The sequence below is a fragment of the Malurus melanocephalus genome, unplaced genomic scaffold (assembly GCF_030028575.1).
Source record: "Malurus melanocephalus ecotype Western Australia unplaced genomic scaffold, MMel_1.1 scaffold_2, whole genome shotgun sequence".
In the NCBI taxonomy this organism is placed as follows: domain Eukaryota; kingdom Metazoa; phylum Chordata; class Aves; order Passeriformes; family Maluridae; genus Malurus; species Malurus melanocephalus.
In genome coordinates, this window is record NW_026623234.1 from 4367528 (window position 1) to 4382732 (window position 15205).

General features: G+C 43.2%; 2 protein-coding genes and 1 long non-coding RNA gene across 3 annotated transcripts in view; all 3 read right to left on the bottom strand.

Moving 5' to 3' along the window:
* Window positions 1–363, bottom strand: part of INO80 (INO80 complex ATPase subunit) — a 61818-nt gene extending 61455 nt beyond the window's left edge. Inside the window, exon 1 of the mRNA XM_057365567.1 lies at window positions 298–363. The gene's annotated coding sequence lies outside the window, so the exon portion shown is untranslated. The remainder of the gene's footprint in view (window positions 1–297) is intronic.
* Window positions 1–1407, bottom strand: part of LOC130572377 (basic salivary proline-rich protein 4-like) — a 2507-nt gene extending 1100 nt beyond the window's left edge. The window contains exons 1-2 of the mRNA XM_057364045.1: window positions 1364–1407; window positions 298–963 (exon numbers count right to left, since the gene is read on the bottom strand). Coding sequence (XP_057220028.1) covers window positions 298–963; window positions 1364–1407 — 710 coding nt within the window. The remainder of the gene's footprint in view (window positions 1–297; window positions 964–1363) is intronic.
* A 34-nt stretch (window positions 1408–1441) lies between these two features.
* Window positions 1442–11523, bottom strand: LOC130573260 (uncharacterized). Its single transcript, XR_008965308.1, has 3 exons — window positions 11420–11523; window positions 5291–5457; window positions 1442–4049 (listed from the first exon to the last, which is right to left on the bottom strand). It is a non-coding gene; the product is annotated as an uncharacterized LOC130573260 (long non-coding RNA).
* Between the last annotated feature and the right edge of the window lie 3682 nt (window positions 11524–15205).

A 15205-nucleotide genomic window follows, 5' to 3' on the forward strand; every position in this document is an offset into this window, starting at 1 on the left:
CGCCCCAGCCCCCCCGCCGACCCCCCCGCACAGGGCCCCCCCGCGCGTGGCGGGGCCCGCCGGCCGCTTTGGACCGGGACTGGGGGGGAAAACGGCGGCTCCACGGCCGCCGGTACCGCGGGGTGCATCCGGCGGGCAGGGCGGGGAAGGGGCCTGTCTCTTTAAGAAGAGGCCCGGCTGCTGCGGCCGCCGGTCGGCGCGGGGGGTGAAACCGCGGCCTGCCCGGCCGGCGCCCCCACTGCCCCCTCCAGTAGCCCCGGCCCGGCGTGCCCTTGCGCAGTGGCCGCGGTGGCTCACCTGGGTAGCGGGCCCGGCGGCGACGCGGTGGCGGCGGCGGCGGGGGGCTGGGGGTGTCTCCCGGGCTCGCTCCCCCGCTTGCTCCACCCGGCCTCTCGCCCCGCGTTGCCGGGGCTGGCGTTGCCTGTCTCCTGCCGCGGGGCGCTCCCGGCTCCTGCCTCGCCAAGATGGCGCCCGCGCTGGTGCTGAGGAGGAGGCGGCGGCTGCGGGCGCTGGGACGGCGGCGGCGGCCACTTTCGCTCACTGAGAGGAGAGGAGCAGGGACACGGGGAGCCATGGCGGGGGGGAGGAGAGGCGCCATGCCCAGGCCTGATCAATCGAACCCCGCATGCCTCCCCGCCGCCCCGGCCCCGCGGCTGGTTCTCGCCACCCCGCCCGCGCCGTCGGGGCCGCCGCACGGACCCCGTGCCCGCACCGCGGGGCTCGGCCTCGCAGGGACCCCGCGGGGGACCCCTGCTCATCGATGCGCTCCTGCCACCGATTGGTAGGGTCTGGCGGTGACGGAAATTGCCGAAGGGACTCGGCCGATGCGGCCGGGTGAGGCAGCGAGTCTCGCGCGAGGCGGGGCGGGGTCTCGCGATGCTGGCGCGGGGAGGCGGGTGCGTGGCGGAAGTGACGCTCGCTCGCCCTTGAGGCGCCGCGGGGGGCGCGGGGCGGKCCCAGCGCCTTTGGGGTCCCGGGATCCTCCCGCTGTCACCCCCAGGCCCGGGGCGGGCGGGGAGCCGGTGCCGTGAGTGTGTGGGTGTCCCGGAGGCCCCCCTTTCGTACTACGCAGCTTGTGGCGGCCCGGCGGCCCCCGGACAGCTCCCCGCAGCTGACGGGAGCGGTGAGGGGCTGGCGGCTATGGAAGCGGGGTGCTGGCAGGGTTAACACGTGGGGGTATTTGGTGAGGCTGGGTGYGTTCTACCGCTTTTCGCTTTGTCATGCACTGAGAGCTGCATCAGAGGAGCTCGAGACGAAATAGACCTGAAGGTCAACTGCCAAGATGCTTTTGTAGTGTAAACACGGTGCGGCCATCAGCACTTCAGCACCGCCTCACAAAACCCATTAACAGGAGTACACTTACAGGAAATCCTTAAATGGTTGATTAATCCAGATCGCTTGTTGCATAGCGATAGAAATCTGTACTTCTGCAGCTGTGTCACTCCAGTGCTGCGTAGGTACCAGTGTCCTGGTTTGGGCTGGGATGGAGTTAATTTCTCAGTAGCTGGGACAGTGCTGAGTTTTGCATTCATAATGAAAAACTGATGTTTTGAGTTTTGCTAAGCTGTGTTTATTCTAAGTCAAGGACTTTTTTGTTACGTCTTATCCTCTGCCATTGAGGAAGAAAAAAAACTGGGAGGGTGCACAGCCAGGACAGCTGACCTGAACTGACCAAAAGGATATTCCATACCATGGAACATYATGCCCAGTATAACTGAGGGGATTTACCTGGAAGCGAGGCTGATCTGGATTCAKGAAAGGGATCTGGCATTGGTCAGCATGGGGTGAGCAATTGTATTGTACAYTGCTTGTTTGTTTCCCTTTTGATTTTCRTTCTTGTTATTTATTACTATATTTTMCTTTGTTTTCAATTAGTAAACTGTTCTTTTCCTAACTTACACGTTTTACTTTCGATTCTCTTGCCTCGTTCCACTTGGTGCATACTTGCCAGCTGGGCTTAAACCACCTCACAGTTACTTGGAAATAAAAATAAGACCATTGTTACTGTCCCAGTGAAACTTCATTAGAGTTGTCCTTGACCAGTGATGCTAATTGTGTCCCTAGCTACAACCGAGAATTGCATTATTTAGGAAGCAGGCGTGACTTGGTTACATGTTAGGATCACACTTAGACAAACAGAGCAGCGTCATTTTGGCTGATGGACCATTAAAAAAAAGTCCTTAAGAAAATAGTAATTTTTAGTTTTGTGCATCAATGAGTGATGACTCCATTCCAATGTATTTCTTTTCTTTATCCCATTCTCAAAAGAGAACCAAAGGAAAAGCTGCACCCATATTTACCCAAGAAAGTTTTGTTGCTTGAATCATTATACTGGCACAGATGCAATTAGCCTGCAAAGTCCCTCTCTGGAAATCCTTATTCCATGATAATGCTGTTCCAGTCAGAGATTTAGTCCTTGGAAGAGGCTGACAAAGCAGCTCAGTCTCTTACTAAGAAGGGTGGCCTCAACAATTACTTTGTATCCTGCAGAGACATTCCATACTGCTCTTCTATGTCGCAGACTTGATGCCTTCATATCCCAGCTCCTCTTCCCTCCCTCCTGCCATTACCTGATGTATCACCATTTTCTCTGTGATATTGGACTGGAGGGACCCAGATGATTTTTGTTGTGGATATATAACCTAAGTGCTCTTGATCTGTCAGACGGAACAGCCTGCATGTTCCTCATTTTACCCCACTGATCTGTGATAACCTATCACTGCTTGCAAAAGTCCTGCTTCAGTTAAATGACAAGGAGAAAACCTTGGCAGCTTTTCTGTCTCTGAGAAGTGAGCAAGTCTTGCCTCTAGTTTCAAATAAAGACCTATTTAAATACTGCTGGTCTAGTACGTTGTGGGAGAGGGAAAAAAACCCCACACACCAAGAAGCCAATGTTTCCCCTAAAAATATTTTTCTAAATGYGCAGGTACATCATAAGCAGAGTCACACCAATTTACATCCAAAGAAAACTTGAACAGGTATTGGCATGTACTCACATGCAGACATCACTTCCCTTCCAACCTGGTATCATTCCCACATTTGCAGCCTAATGCCCMGATTGTTCTCAGACTGCAGTCTGGTTGGCTCAGTGACCACTGACCTTTTCCATTCTTCCCTATTCCATGTTCATCAGTGTTCACTGATATGTCAGAAAGCATGTTCCAGGACTCAGGCATGGCCTACATTCATTTTGACCTGTGGTAGAATAGTAGTTTCACCTTACTACCTTATTTTGCTTGGGGTGGGACTGCTATTTACACACACTTGTCAATAGACACACAGAACAATGGTGTTAACGGCCTTATCCACACGAGTTGGATGCAGCAGTGCTAGCAAACAATGGTGCTGGTAGTCTGCAAATTTCAGTAGGAAGCTGCTCTAATGAGAATTTTACATAGCTGCAGCAGGTAAGAGAAGAAACAATTTAAGAAAGTGGTCTAATAACAATACAAGAAAAATAGAAGTCACTCTTTAAAATCAAAAATAGCTCTTGGAAAAAAAATGGATCTCAAAAATAGACCTAGAAAAGAACGGATACAGCAGGAATTTCCTCTGAAAGTGAGACCATCATTATTTCCATTCAGCAATGGGATGTTGAATTACCCAATATGATGAAGTCAGGAGCTTTTGTTTGACACCTGTGCAAGAGATATAGCCCCTTTTTTCACCTTGATGTCTCCAAACACTCTATCTAAGTTCAAGTTGCCTGTGTCAGAAATTAAATTCATACAGTCCACCTGAGTTCAGTTTAAGGTCCTTCCACAGATTTTACCATGTCARTTTGATTTTCAAGCTCTGCTTTGACAAAGTACATCCTTGATTGTTGAAGGATGTGATTTGAGATCCTGCTTTTTTGTTTGTGGGAAAGCAATCCCCATAATCTCTGTAGTTTCCATCCTTCTGTGCATTGTTTCTCTGTTAAATGCCATGGCTGGTTTGATCAAAAGACTATCCTCATTCATTCTTTAGTCTTTTATTGCTTTCTCCCTTCTCAGCTTCTGGATGTCTGCCAGCTGACACAGCTCTTCTGGCAGCTCCATGGAAGTGGGCTAATAAGGAAAAAGAAACAGAAAAGAAATCAAATCAATACACATGAAAACATGTTCTATACTTTCGTTAGAACCAAGGAAGAGCACCCTTTGTAATTAGCCAATGGAACACAACAATCCTTCTGCTATCATATACAGAGCAGCACCTTATCTACTGCAGCTTTACCATGAGTGCACTGGAGATATCAACTGTGCTGCACATGGGTGTKCAACTCCCCTGTGCTAACAGAGCTCTGCATGTGAACTGTCACCTCTTAAACAAGAGGAGTATGCATGTCCAGGAAAACATTCCCTTCTCTAGACTGATGGGTTCTCAGGCTGCATTTGCTTCTTTGAATTTAAGTCCTAAACCTGAGAACACATCTGCATTTCCTAGTACCCAACAATCACCAATATGAATCTAAAAGGAGTGTTAGAAATGTAGCACATGTAGCTCCTTTACTAGCTCTTTTCTAGTGACACAAAACCACATTTTCCTAGGTGTCCGCATCCACAAGAAGAAAATTACTGTGGGCAGACAATTATGCTGAAAATGCAGCAAACTGCCAAGACTTTCAGGGTGGGAAGTTTGTGTTGGTTTCTTCCCCTCAGCAGTAAGGAAGATAATCAGTTTCTGAAAGTCAAGGAAGAGGGAAGTGGAGGGTTTCAATAAGGAAGCATTGAAGATCAGAGGTCACTGTTTTGCATCTGTGGGTAGAAAGTCAGTTGCTTAGGAGTGAGCATCTATCATTCAGAAGACTCAGCTGCCATTTGCATGTGAAGACACAGGGAACCACATAAAGKTTCAACATACATTTCCAAAAACATCAGATTCAATCACAAGCCTTTCTTTTTATTTCCTTCCTTTTTATTATTTTTTTTCCTCTATTTTATTCTTCATTCTTTTCTGCAACATCAACAAGAATGTTACATGATCACTTTTGGCTTCTGTGAGCCACTGGCAATACTTTACGGTTGCTAGTAAATCAGACACAGGTCCATGCAGTTATGCATRAGTCTGAAATCAAGCACTCCTGAATATGTTGAAGACCTCGAGGGTGATCTGACTCTAGTAGGAGCTGTGCATTTAGTCAGAAAGTGATTCTGTTATTTTGCCACTAACAGAGGCCTATTAGAGGATACAAAAACTTATCACTGAGAAAAAAAAAAAAGTGTGTGGAAAATTGACTGCAGAGATTGGCCATACAGAGCCCAAGAAAGAGTGGTGACAATTGACAATTACATTCATCAGCCTTACTCACACTTCTCTTTTCTCAGCTCTCAGTGGATGAAGTGATCCATAAGGCCAAGTGAACAAGATTGGCTTTTACTCCATGATAATGTATATTCTCTTTTCCTTACTGCTATTTCCAGGAGGAGAAAAAATACAGCATGGTCCTAATCTTCTTCCAGAGGTTGAATACCCCGACTAGACAAGAGAATGAGAGAGTAGGTAACTGCCTCAGTAGTCATTCGTCAAYATTACTGGTTGTTACACAGCATTATTCAATTCACAGGCAACCTCCGACTAGAAAGCTAAATCATCTTTTCCACCAAGTATATTCCAATACCTTATTATACACAAAAGCCACTGGCATTATGAATTAGATGTGGCAATAAGCCAAGAAAGATTAGGTGGATGGTTCCATGTGAGTCCAAGCTGAAGTTCAATGTTGTAAATGCTGATCCAGGAGCAAAGATTCAACATGTGACAGCTAGAGATGGGAAGGGGTGTGGCTCTGTAGTCTGGCATCAGTACTTCATGTTTAATGAAGTCTCACGCTTGAAACTGTATCTGTGTACTTGTTTTGCAACTATAGTTTACGAGGGAGTGTCATAAGTTTGGCAGAATGGGAGAAGGAAAAAAAAAAGCATTCTTCCATGTGATGTCATTCCGTGAGACCAGAGGAAACAACAGCAGGCCAGGGAAGCACAACTCTGTTCACTACTCCAGTCAGGCAGGATGTACTCAAGCAGCTCCATAGCCCAGAGGCACGTCTGCATAAGAAATGTTCCCTTTGTCAAAAGCCTGAAGACCTGGTGATTCTGCTCATTCAGCACAATCCAAAAACTAAAAAAAAAATGCACAGACAAGGGCCCAGGAGAGGCTTCGTTACCTGGAGTTATGGAAGTTAGTTGGTTTCCAGATTTGGTCATATCCTGCAAGTGCCTGTAAATCAAAGATGCCATGGTAACTTGGAGACTCTCTTGCCTAGTGATTTTCACTCCCACAGCTTTCAAGTAAAGGCTTGATGTACCACAGATGGTTCTTGCTCAATCCCCTTTCCCATTTAGCAGCTAAAGTAGTGTGAGATACATTTATGGCCCTGTTTGGTTTTGCTGCAGTCCTGCTTCAACAACAGAGGTCTCTCTTCCAGTTCTCCAGCATGGAGAGAGGCTAGTAGATACCATATTTCAGGTTTCCAAAATTTTCCCTGGCATGGGAATGGACTTTGGAATCCAAGGAGATCCATTACTTCTGCTGAAGTAGTGTTGCAACTGCACCAGATCACATCTGGAGAACACAGTCATCCAGTRCAGGAATTCTAGTGCTGCTGTTGTTCGAGACTGGCTCCAACCAGTGAAGTCAAGCTCATTGCACCAGACTGCTGCTCACCAGGGGCCCAAGGTGGAGGACAAGTGTCAATTGTAACTGTGATCAGTGTAAAAAGTAAAATAGTTCAGTCAAAGYATTTTCCAGGTAACTTTCAACTGTTACTCCATGAAGTACATGAAGGCGTAACATAGATTTTAGTGGTGGATAAACTTCTAAATAACCAGGAAAAAACTACAATAAATGCCCACTACAATAAATGGGGGTGGGTGTGTGTGTAAATACTTTGACTATTATTTCATTCTGAGAGTTAGATCTGGATTAAGCCTTTTATATTCAAGGAATTAATACAGACTGAGCAAGAAAACCTATGATTGCATAAACAAAGGGTTTGTGGTTTTTCCTTTTAATTGTAGAATAGATTTACCTGAACTCATCAAATTGCAAAGGACTCCCTTAAAGATAACTTTGTTTACTTACTGGGAGAAGAAAACTGAAGTAACCAACAAGATTTAACTAAATCACGCTCCACATCTGGAGTTCAATATGTATTGCAAGCAGATTTCAAATAAGGTAGGATTAGCGTGATCTACTCACAAGATATAGAAACAATAGGAAATTATTAACAGTGAAATGACAGTGAAAATGGCTACTTTTACTACCCATACTAGATTTTTAAAGCAGTTGCTTCAGAAGGCAAATGTTTTAGAATGCAGGAAGTATGATAACCAGATGAGATATCAAATAGATCTTCAAAATACCATGTGAAATATGCAGTATCAAATTAATTCCTTGTCTAACCTTATGGAATAAATGGATTTACAAAAGGATTGTCTTCAGCAAGCTGAGAACCACTTTAAAAATTCCACAAATAGCCCAATAAAAAGCAGAATTTGTACTCTCTTCCCTTTAAGAGACTGTTCCCTTGTGTCATGCCTACTTTTGCATGCATTTCACATTGAAAATCCATGTCAAGCTCATTTTTTTTTCCATAAACTAGGAACAACCTTAATTTTTGCCAGCTTTCCTCTAAAKAGAGGAGTTTTTTCAGATATGACTTCTTCTCTTATATCTATGAAGCAACTGTGACTTCTTGTGGTTATCTAATCTACCCCTAAATCCTCAGTAATGGGATTTACTGCTCTGAGCCCTTAAGTAATTCCCAAAGGATTCGAGTCTGTGCTTCAGGGCTTGGTTAAACCAGGGCAAAGAAAAACACTACTTTTTCCATGAAGATAGAACTGCATTTCCTTTTCCTAATAAATACTTCAAAACATTAACAACTGCAAAAATGAGACACTAAAAAGATTTAATCATGTTAATTCAGTCCCTTTATGATGAGTGAGGATGTTTGACCATGYACTTTTCACCCAAATTTAATACCAGCAATATCTTACACAGTTAGTGCAAGCCCTCTTAAGATTATTTCATTGAGAGGACAGACAAAGACCATGCCAATACCATTGCTTGTTTGGTTTGCACAAACTTGTTCTTTCCAGTAGTGCAGTAAGTTAAGGTCCTTCACTAAAAATCTCATTTCCTTCACTTTCTGCTTTAAAAATTAACGAACAATTATGGAAGTGTCCGCCATCCAGCCACTCCAAGGTATCTGAGCATGCACTAGTAGTAGTTCTATGTAACCAAAGATGAAAAATGTTACTTTACTTGATTTTTCACTTTTTTTTTTTAAAGATAGTAAATGTGAGAATAAATGAGGAAGATCAGATAACTCAGTGATACTTTTATAGAAATAAAAATCTTTGGTCAACAAACAGTGTATGCAAAACATACTGACAATGAGGGGCCCAAAACTGGACACAGGATTTGAGGTGTGTGTACCTCAAATCCTCACCAGTACTGAGTACAGGGGGACAATCACCCTTGTCCTTCTGGTCACATTCTTTCTGGATTTTAGTAAGGCTTTTGATACTGTCCCTCAGAGCATCCTTCTGGACAATTTGCCCAACTATGGGATAAGYAGGTTCATGGCTGCTCTGGGTGAAGGACTGGCTGAAGGACAGAACAGGCTGAAGGATTTTAGTGAATGGAGCTACATCTATCAGGCTGGCAACTGGCACCAGTTGAGGAATAACACTGGTGTTCCTTGTGGTTCAATTCCAGAGCCTGTTCTGTTCAGTGTATTTTATCAACAATCTGGATGCAGSAGTTGAATTGCACCATTAGCAAGTTTGCTGATGATACCAAACCGGGAGGTGTTGCTGACTCTTGAGGGACAAGAGGCCTTGGAGAGGGCTCTACATAAATTGGAGCATTTGGCTACAATTAATGGGATGCAATTTTCCAAGCTGAAATGCCAKATTCTGCATCTAGGATGGAATAACATTGGATGAAAGTATATATTGGGAGAGTGGCTGGAAAGCAGCCCTGCAGACAGGGATGTGGTTGGCCGCGGGTTCAGTGTGAGACAGCAGTGTGCCCTGGCATCTTGGGATGCATCAAACACAGCATCACCAGCTGGTCAGTGGAGAGGGAGGTGCTGAGCTCTTCTCCCTGATATCCAGTGACAGGACATGTGAAAATGGTTCAAAGCTGCACCRAGGAAGGTTTGGTCTGGACATCAGGAAGCTTCTCTTTGCTAAGAAAGGGATGCCCCAAGCCTGACAGTGTTTAAGAGGCATTTAGACAATGCCTGTAATACCAGGCTTTAACCTGGTCAGCCCTGAACTGGCTTAGGAAACTGGATTAGATGCTGATTATAGGTTCCTTCCATATGAAATGGTCTATTTTATCAAGCTTACATTCCCCAAATTTTAGGAGATCTGGGCCCATCAAGTTTTCCCTTTCTTGTCCCCATCTGAAAGATTAACAGAACCAAGGAAAATACAGAATGATGATTTKGCGGCTGAACTGCACAAGAATTTTTTAATTCTGAAAGTACTGTCAATAAAAGTTCCCCTTTTCCCCATTTGACTCAGAATTCATTTTAAGCAATTTCCTCTGAAACTAGGTTTCAGAATTAGTCAAATATATTAAGATATCCAGAACATTTTCCCACCTGAGTTATATATATCCTGTATTGTACAGTCTTTGTGGTTCTTCAAAACCTGAATTTCAAATGAGCTATTAGGAAATAACATAAGCACCGATAACAGCTAATGCTGGCACCTGTCTCCCAAGGCAGTGTTACAAAATGTTCTTAACTACAGCAATTTAACCACTGCTTACTGCCTTGCTCTAAAAAGAACCAACTGACAGAAACACCTGATGGGCTCACAACTGAGTCTTCAGAAGGTGCCTCATTGAATCACTAACTGAAGTCACCTGCTGTCTGCACTTCATGATGRCATCCCACTTGGAAGGTATCTTCACATGCTGCATCAAACACAGCCGTAATGTGCAGTCACGGTGCAGAAGGAAGACACCTTTTGGCAGTGAAAACTGCAGAGCAGTTASGGAGCATCAGCAGCTTGTGATGGAAAGGATCAACACGCCATGACCAATGTCCATTAATCCAAGGCAAAGAATGTGAAGGTTTGACAGTGGGGCTGCAGGTTAGAAGTAAAGTATGCTACAAGCAAATTAATCACCATTCTGATTGCATGCAGTGGCAGGGCTAGAAATATGACTCCTTAAAGCTGTTAAGTTACACAAAAGGGTAGATTTTTTAAGAATGGCTTATGTAAGTTTTATGTTGTATTTGTCTATGGCTCCTTCTACCCCAGTACTCTTAGTATTAGAAAAGAGTAAATATACAGCRGTACTTTCCCAGGATACTTACGGATTTGTCTTTTATCCAAAACCTAAAATAATGATGCAATATAAGGAAAATATGATGAAAGAATAGGTAAGTCATCATAAACCTTTTGCCTATAATCTAATTTTGCCAGTAAAACTCATCTTTGACAACCCATAAAGCCAGCAGGAAAAGCAACAGCCTCCAGCAGCAGCATGGTGTTTGCTTGTTTCTATGGCTGGTTTAATCCTTTTTATCTGTTTGCATTGATCTGTGGAATCARATAGCAGCAGTGAGTTCTTCACTTGTATGTTTTATGGTTAAACCTTGCATAGTCTTGTGTCTTACAGAACATCTCAAGCTATCAAAGTTTCTTTATTTTTTTCAGCACACACCTCTAGGAAGAACTGCAGTATTTATTTTGGTAGTACACAGATATTCAACTGACAACATTTTACAACAAGCAGGGGTTTGTGAGGATGCTCCAGCCTCCTGGAGCAATAGATGAGGATGCTCCAGCCTCCTGATGCAGCAGAGAGCTGCCCAGAAGGCAAGGTTATGGATATAAGCACTGACAACAACCAGTTGCTTGCTCACTATGCTGCTTTTTAGGCTAATATAGCCCAACCGAAACACAACCCCTGCCCCCCAGGAAGTCACATGTGAAATAGCAGAAATCAAACTTTCACAAGCTTTATTAAAAGTTACTTCAACAGGTGATTTTTAAGTATTATAAGAACATCAGTGGGGAAGACAGTGAAAATCAGAACATTGCTACACTCTAAATGGTATGTTAATTATATTAGTTTACCTATTGCAAGAATAAAATGTTGTAGCAACTGGCCAAAACCATGGATAATATTTTTCACATYATGTATGCAGGATTCCATGTAAACCAGAGTTGTTAATTCCATTTCTGTATTTTTTATGTGCAGTCTCATTTGTGCACACAGCCCRTTTGATTTTAACAACTCTCAGAAGCTGTCTCTGGGAAGTGCTTCAGAAAAAGCATCTGTGAGAATGTGGTCAGAAGTAGCTCCCAGTTATTTTTCTAGGAGTACAGAGTAGAAGAAAAGACAGCTTAATTTCACAATATCAGCTACACTACAGGGTATCTGAAATCAGACTATGTCAGTCACTTACTTCCATTAGAAGTAGGATTCAGGCCAAGGAATCAGAGTAATTGTATCTCCAAGCCTAGAGAACCATCAGAGCGAGGAAAGTAGGCATGGCATCTCATACCAAGACAACAGAACAACGAGTGCAATTCTGTGTACCTTGGATCCTAGAGTGGATTGTTCTGGTTAATTATTTCCACTATTTCAGTTACATGCTCTAGCTTGTACCTTTGGGAGTGCTGGTGGGAATTTTCAGCCCTACCTTTTTCATACAGTCAAGACTTAACACTGACTGATATTTGATCTGTAATGAAATAACAATTTTTAAGGGCAAAAGGCCAAAAGGCCGAACYAAGATTAGAAAGTAACTGAGAGAAACCTCTGCCATAAAAAGATTACTACATAGCCCAGGTTAGGGCTTTGAGGAATTACTACAGGCAGTCATATCTATGCTTTGGAAAATTAGTATATTTGCAAGGACTAGTCATACATAACTATGTATAACATATCCATGCCCATTATGAAGGATCATAGCCATTATGTTACTTTCTTCTCTCCCACAAGGCTCTTAGCTCTCCTGTTAGTCACATATTAACTACCACTGCCATCAGGGCCAGCACCAGCAAAATCAGATTTTTTTGATAACCGGKCTCCTTCCCTCATTTTCACCTCCGCTTTTACCAGCAGATGCATCCCTGGCTGGATGCCTGTCTCTGGATCTGTTTCTACACATGTGCAAGGGGCAGAAAGAATAAGGAACATCAAGCACAAGCTGACCTGGCTCCTGCTTAAGTCACAGTAGCCTCAGGTTGCTCCAAGTTTGATCAAGAACAGTTAATACATCTTTAAAAAAAAACCACATTRAACCTGCTGCAATTATTTTATAGTAGGTACCTTTTAAAATAGGTCTACACAATATTCTAAATAGCATTATCAGCCCTGCCTGCTGTTTCTTTCTAGCACGAACAAAGCCACAACATTGACACGGTTCAACAATTGTCACATTCTAATGTTGACCTCTGAGAGAATGCCCTGAAGTTTCTCTTGGTTAAATTTTGGTACCAGAATATTTGAAGGGTACCTGTGTATCCAAGACACTGAAGGAAGAGGTGAAAGAGACAGTCTGAGACACAGCAGCAGCCATGCATGACCTGAAGCATGAACCGTCTGATTCAAATGCCTCAGTCTAGAGCATGACCCCAACTCTCTTATTTGAAAAAAACTAGCTGTTTAAAAGTGAGCTGCAGCATTACTTTTTGTCATCATGATGCACAATGAAACAAAAAGGTTTCAGTTTAAAWTATTATGTGCACTAAAAAGAGTGCACCCTAATTTCCAGGCTTGTCTAGGGAAGGGAAAAGGTTGTTGCAAAGAGAAAACTAACAAACAGATCAAATCAACCCTTGCTCAATTTTTTTTTTTTACTTCCCTACTTTTGGTATTTGAATTGTTAAATATAAAAGTGAATAGACAGTGAAATAGCTGAGACACTTAGCATCTYACCTGTGGAGAATATACAAGCAGCAGATTATTATAAAATGACCAAAGTATATATTTTATATAAAAGAATATGTGGATGTTCTGTCCCTGGAAATGTTCAAGGCCAGGTTGGATGTGGCTCTGAGCAACCTGGTTTAGTGCAAGGTGTCTTTGGAATTAGATGATCATTAAAGTCCCTTCCAACCCAAAGCATTCCATGACTCTATTTTCTCCCACTACCCAGGTAAATGCAACTAACCTTTCTTTAGCCTATACAGGTCTTGCACTCTTGTCACCACTYTCTGAGAACAGAATGAGCTGATTTTGGACCTGTGCCTGTATAGGTATACACCTGTATATCTTGTGTTACAGCAGGAATTACACAACCAGATCAGTGCCCGACAGCCAGCACAAATCCAAAGTGCAATAGTCTTATTGAGCTTTAAATTATTGATCATGCCACATACATTTCAAGAACAAGTATAAGATTAAAACAATCACCAAGAGTAAAGCTCACTGGCTGAAACACTTTGATTCTCCAAAAGATCAGTTGTGTTGCTCAGCCACTTTTACAGTTGATAAGAGCTACAGGACAAACATATTGGAAAGCAGGTCAGTTTCCTTCTGATGTCTGCAGATAGCAAAGTCTGTACCTACCTTTCTCTTACCATTGTTCTCTCTGAATACATCCTGTTCTGACACAGACAAACCAAGAGATAACAGTCTCTGGGAAAAATGTTGTCTGACTAAGACTAAGTACATTGCTTGACTAAAATGCGCATTTCCTCAGAAGGAATATTTTGAGCTATCTGAGGCCCTGAGATGGCTTTCTAAGGAAACACAGGGTGAACTCCATGGGCCACARTCTGCCTAGTCCTGTGTCTGCTTGTCTGTTCTCTTCAACAGCTTGAGTGCACCTGAACAAGCATGAAAAYCAAACATAACACAGAAGTCAAAGCATTATTGAAGTGTCCATGCTGGTGGAATGTGTAAGAGAAATATTTCATGCAATACCCTCTACCTGCGTTCAGAAAATGAACTGCTGCATATGAAGCAACTGCTTAATTCAGTGTGCATGGTTCTTACAGAAGATCCTGATGTTACCCAACAATAAGATTATTTTCCACAAAAAAAAGCCCTTATCTCAGATAAAATTTCACATTTATTCTGAAAATAAAAGATGAAAGCAGAACCTGAACAGATGTTCACTGCAAAGATCAGCAACAGTCCTAAGGTAAGCTGGAGTTCAAGGTACAAAGAATGCAATATAATTATGTGTCTTTACCCTGAATCAATAATATTTGATCCAATTGTTAGTTACTGTAATTGGAGGGCAATTATACAAGTTCACCAATATGCAAAGAAAAACAGTCGCATCACTGAAACTTTGCTGTAATCAAATGGAAGCAATAAAACCATAAGAAATGGTAGCATCACAGGACCATAAGGAAGAATAAACTATTCAAATGTGGTCTTGTGAGAAGACTCAAAGCAAAGCCATCTAGGAGCATGGGTCTACAGGAGTTTGAAACATATTTTTACTATATTTGTGAAGGTACACTTATAAATGTTTTGAGACCATTTATATAACTCTGACTTCSCTGTGCAATTGTTCTGGAACTGTTCCACCACAGGTGAAATGCTCATGGGAAATTCAGATGAGACCCAAAAGAATATTTAAAATGCTAAACTATAGGTGGGCATGACACCTCTGCCCCAAAATGCAGTAAGCAAAGTCTCACCATAGACTATTTCATGACCAAAAATGATCCATAATAACTGGGTGCTTTTTTTTTTTTTTTTTTCAGTTTCCAAGTTCTTCACTGAAACAAAGGAAGGGGCAAAAAATACAGACATACATCAGGTTCTACTCTTTGGGGTTAAAGCTTACCATTACCACTGACTTTCTGGAAAGCAGCTCTGCAGAGAAAGACCTGGGGGTCCTGGTGGACAACAAGCTGCCCCTGAGCCACCATATCCTTGTGGCCAAGAAGGTCAATGGAATCTTAGGGTGCATTGGGAAGAGCATCGCCGGCAGCTCAAGGGAGGTGATCCTGCCCCTCTACTCAGCCCTGGTCAGACTACATCTAAAGTGATGTGTTTGGTTCTTGGTTCCTCAGTACAAGAGGCAAAACTCCTGGAGTGACAAGTGGAATGCAACGAGGATGAATGGTCAGATGGAGCATGTCTCTTATGAGAAAAGACTGAGAGAATTGGGCTTGTTCAGCCTTGAAAAGAGACAACTGAGAGGGGACCTCCTCAATGTCTAYCAGTATCTGAAGGGAGGGCACCAGAGGATGTTTCCACGCTCTGCTTGGGGGTGCTGAGCAAC